Source organism: Myotis davidii, unplaced genomic scaffold (genome assembly GCF_000327345.1).
Source record: "Myotis davidii unplaced genomic scaffold, ASM32734v1 scaffold266, whole genome shotgun sequence".
In the NCBI taxonomy this organism is placed as follows: domain Eukaryota; kingdom Metazoa; phylum Chordata; class Mammalia; order Chiroptera; family Vespertilionidae; genus Myotis; species Myotis davidii.
The window spans coordinates 1,984,519-1,989,079 of record NW_006300032.1 but is presented as its reverse complement, the minus strand read 5'-3'; the positions used below and the strand labels follow the sequence as shown (position 1 = coordinate 1,989,079).

The 4,561-nt window shown below is 36.9% G+C and overlaps 1 protein-coding gene across 2 annotated transcripts in view; it reads left to right on the top strand.

The window, feature by feature from the left end:
- The window catches only part of ECT2L (epithelial cell transforming 2 like), a 58,729-nt gene extending 54,702 nt beyond the window's left edge, over positions 1-4,027 (top strand). For both annotated transcript variants that reach the window (XM_006776188.2, XM_006776189.2), the window contains 2 exons: positions 1,886-2,058; positions 3,606-4,027. In XM_006776188.2, the coding sequence (XP_006776251.2) occupies positions 1,886-2,058; positions 3,606-3,733 (301 nt within the window). In that variant the 3' untranslated portion in view covers positions 3,734-4,027. The remainder of the gene's footprint in view (positions 1-1,885; positions 2,059-3,605) is intronic.
- The last annotated feature ends 534 nt before the right edge of the window (positions 4,028-4,561 follow it).

Below are 4,561 nucleotides of genomic sequence, written 5' to 3'. Positions count from 1 at the left end.
CCTCCAAGAAGTTGGGCCCAACACTTCGTAAGAATTTGTTGAATCTTTGGAGAGAAATAGACTCACTTTGCAGCCGTGGGCTTTGTCTAGAGGGGAGCTATTATTTCCCCCCCTGTAAAAGATCTCTTGAAATACAAGAACATCATTTAAAAGTGAGATCTTTCTGTAGATGGATATGTTCCAATATTAGATGAGAAGGGGAATAAAACCACATCCATTTAAAATCTGACAGAGGACCAGGGAGAATAAAACCCTCTTGGTCTAATGACAGGACTAAATTGGGTTCTGTTTCAAGTTGCCATTGAGTTTCTGAGTTCTTTAGAAGGAAGATAAAACAACCCCAAAAAAGAATGATGTGTATAACAGATTAATTTCCAGAGCATTCACAAGTGCCATTTATGGTGCAAGTCTTCCTTCCTGAATTGTTTTCAATTTTCAATTGAGGGGTTATTTTAAAGCGAATAGATGAACCTGGTGAAAGGGAGAAAGGGAGAAAGAGAGTGAGGAAGGAGTGTGGGAAAGAGAGGCTTTGATGAGACTTCCATGTGAGGACAGCCAGGAACCCCTTTCTCCAACCTCATCTCCTTCCATCCTTTCTTTCACTTTATGGTTGCAACACATCATAATTCCCCAACTTATACACTATTTCAAGCCTCGGGTCTTACTCTTGGACTAGTCTGTGTCCAAGTAGAGAAGTAGAGTTCTTTATAGCTCCTTTCGGTATGGCTTCCAAACCCTCTGCCTTATCTCCTAAAAAAAAAAAAAAAAAGACAGGAGAAGAGCGTAGATTGGTTTGGCTCAGTGGATAGAGCATCGGCCTGTGGACTCAAGGGTCCCAGGTTCGGCTGAAAGAGAAATATGACAAACATTTGGTTTTTTGTGTGAATGAGAGAGAGAGGGAGGGAGGGGGAGAGAGAGAGAGAGAGAGAGAGAGAGAGAGAGAGAGAGAGAGATAGGAATATTGTCATTTTTGTAAAATAATGGCAAACTACCTAGATGTGTATATATGCTCATCTGTATGATTACCTGAAAAGATAAAAAATAGGAAATATATGTACTAGCTTGGTATCTAGGGTGATCTAAGTGGAGGGATGTGATGTCACTTTACACTTATTGAAACTGTATGTGGATGTAAATTGACAAATTAAAAGTTAAACAGAAAGTGGTGAAAGTAAAAAAAAAAAAAGAGGTTTCCTCAGAACAAACCAGTAAATTGACTCCCTTCCTCAGAGTAACCAAGGTTGCTTGATACTTTTAAGAGAAAATATTTTTTTTTGGTAACCCTCCATCAAAACATTGACCTTGCTTTACTGAGCGACGCCTGGTGGGGTGGGCCTCCCCCAAGCTCCTCCTTGGCATGTCACTTGATACTCGGTTGAGTACTTATGCCACCCATTTAGTACACAGTGACACCTACCTGACCTGGCTCCAACAACAGAACAGCAAAGAGCATAATAAACAGATGGAGGCTGTGGACACATTTTGCCTGTTGATACGTATGTCTACATTTGACCCTGGTGGCAACCTCAGTGAAAATCAAGAGCTACTTAATTCTAACCTATCATACTCATGAGGTTACACATCCATTTCCCTCCCTACAATCAAAATTAGAAATTAGTATTTCCTACCAGTTCAATGCTTTCTACTTAAGACACCTTGCACCTCCCTAATTCTTCACCCCAACCTGTTACCCTTAAAAAATGAACCCAATTTATTTTCCCCAGGTTGCCCAAATATATCATACACAAAATATCAAACTTGACAAAAGTTTAAAAACACACCTTTAGCATGATGCATGTTATAAAGGAGGGAAAGCTGAATGTTCACTTTCCCCACATTGCATATGGAACGCTTCTGAAAGTGCGCCTTCTGCATTTTAACACAGGCTCTATGAACACACCCGAGACCTCAGTCTTTTCCTCTTCAATGATGCACTGCTTGTTGCTAGTCGGAGCACTTCTCACACCCCATTTGAAAGGACTTCAAAATCAACCTACCAGTTCATTGCATCAGTAGCTCTTCATAGGTTACTCGTAGAAGATATTCCAGATTCCAAATGTATGTATTCTTTTCCTACCAAGACTTTAATACCTTTTGAAAGCTTTATTATGTAGTAAAGCTCATTAACTATTACAATAGAAAAGTGGAAAAAAGACTGGAATTATACTTTGCAGTTTGCAAATAATTCCCCAAATATTTTTAGGATTTCATTCATGTAAATTTTCATCTACTTAAAAGAGCAAAAGAAGGGAATGCAGACATGCACTCTAGACATTAAAAACGTTTCAAAATTCACAAAGGGCCATGACTCGACATCATCCCAAGGGATTCTTTGAAGTAGTCTGAGAAGAGTGGGAGCCCCTAACCACTACCCCATTCCCTATATTGCCTGTGGATGTTACAATTGTAGACTTTCATCTATTACTTTTCCATTCTACTAGAACTAAGTGATTATTACATATTTGACTGTACCTTTTCTTAAATTCATATTTAAATTGCAAGTAAAGAAGGAAAAGAAATCAACAGATTTGCAAAGGATGTTTAGTAACAAACATTTCATTCATAATAACCTCAATAAAACTGCCTCTATAATAATAAAGCATACTATGCTAATTAGACCAGACATCCTTCTGGATGACCACCCAGATGAAGCTGGGGCTGCAAGGGAAGCCCGGGTCCCGAGTGCTGGAGGGAAGCTGGTGCCAGTAGCCGGGGGAAGGAAGGCCTACTCTTGCACAAATTTTGTGCATCAGGCCTCTAGTTTGTTATAAAAACAATTTTGACTTAAACCTAAACCAACTGTGCCTATTTTTAGTTTTCCTACCCTCTACTTCCCACACCTAAAAGGACCTATGTCTCTTTCTTTTATTTGTTGGGCCAGACAACCTGAAGGGAGCACTCTCATTCCAGTATTTTTCATGCATGTACAGGTAGGACTCAAGGTTAAAGTGGAACCAAGATCTCAGAGAAAAAAATCTAAAAAGAATTGCTTCTCATTAGCTTCAGTCTCATTTTAAATATGAGCCCGAGAAAAAAAGAAAACCAAGTGTGGGAATAAGTATTTCCACCTAGAAGACACACTCAGATTAAATGGGTTACCTATAACCACTGGGTATGTTTAAAAGTGTATGACTCTCCTTAATTAGCTATGCCCTATGTTAAAATATCATCATGTACCCTAAGAGATAGTGGCCATTCATGTAAGTAGTTGCCTTAATTCTGTCATCAGTCCTCCTAACAAAGTTGTCTAGGTCTAGCTCTCCACATCTCCATCTATTAACTCTCAGTGAAGACCTTTACAAGTTCCAGTTCTTTCTGGAGTGGCTAAGGCAAGGATTTAAATTATATTACTTATCTATCACTTAGTCTTTAAATATAATTGCTAATTAAAATCAGTTATAATATAAAGAAAATACTATTTTAGATGTCATATATTTGAGTTATTCTAAACTTAAGTTATATCCTAAACTGTATTTGTTTGAATTCCCTTTAATATTCAAAATATTCTTATAAATAGAAGACACTGGTCAATTCTTGAATTTTAAACAATTTCTCCTTTTGATTATCTGTGAAGATTAATTAGTGAACCTCAAATATTTTTACAGATATCAAGAATGCCTTTATTCTTCAAGATCCAAAACATGAATGGATTTGTGCCACAGAAGCTGAAGATGACAAGTTCCTATGGTTGTCAGTTCTCCTAAATGCAATAAAAAGTACCATGGAGAAGTGAGGCTGGACTTTAAGAAAACATCAGGGCTGCCAATTCTCCTGGCAAAGATAGACATGTATTTTTTTGTCCCATGCGAGGACGGTCCATAAGTTTTCTCCTAACTTTTAAACTTTATCATCTGTGTTCAAGTATGTGAAATGCACAATAAGTTGAGTCCAAAATTTTGAACCACCTCTTTTGGTAGTTATTTTTCATGGACACTATTAGATAGAGTTACCTAACTAACAAAACCTAAGACAGAACAAGCATATTGTATATTTAAAGTTTTCTTTTATGATCTAGTAAAAAAATAAAATCAGAATTAAGTTTCTTAAATGACCAGTCGGCCGTGGTCGGCAAACTGCGGCTCGCCAGCCACATGCGGCTCATTGGTCCCTTGAGTGTGGCTCTTCGTAAGCCTTAGGAGTACCCTAATTAAGTTCATAACAATGTACCTACCTATATAGTTTAAGTTAAAAAAATTTGGCTCGCAAAAGAAATTTCAATCGTTGTACTGTTGATATTTGGCTCTGTTGACTAATGAGTTTGCCGATCACTGGTCTAGAGAAATATTTCAATTTGTTGATTTATCAATCATCTTTAACATTTTCATGAATTATTAATTTAAAATATGTATAGGAAATATAAATGGCAATTCACTCAGTAACTTGTCACATATATCCTTAATATAAAAATATACCACTACAAAGTACTAAAAAGTTTTCTGTAGTTTTTAAGTGTTCTTTGATTGCCAAATAAAATTCTTAGATCTTCCAAATAAAAAGCTTTAACATTTGGTGACATTATTACATTGAAAAGCTGCTGGAAAACAACAACAGTTTTAAAAAA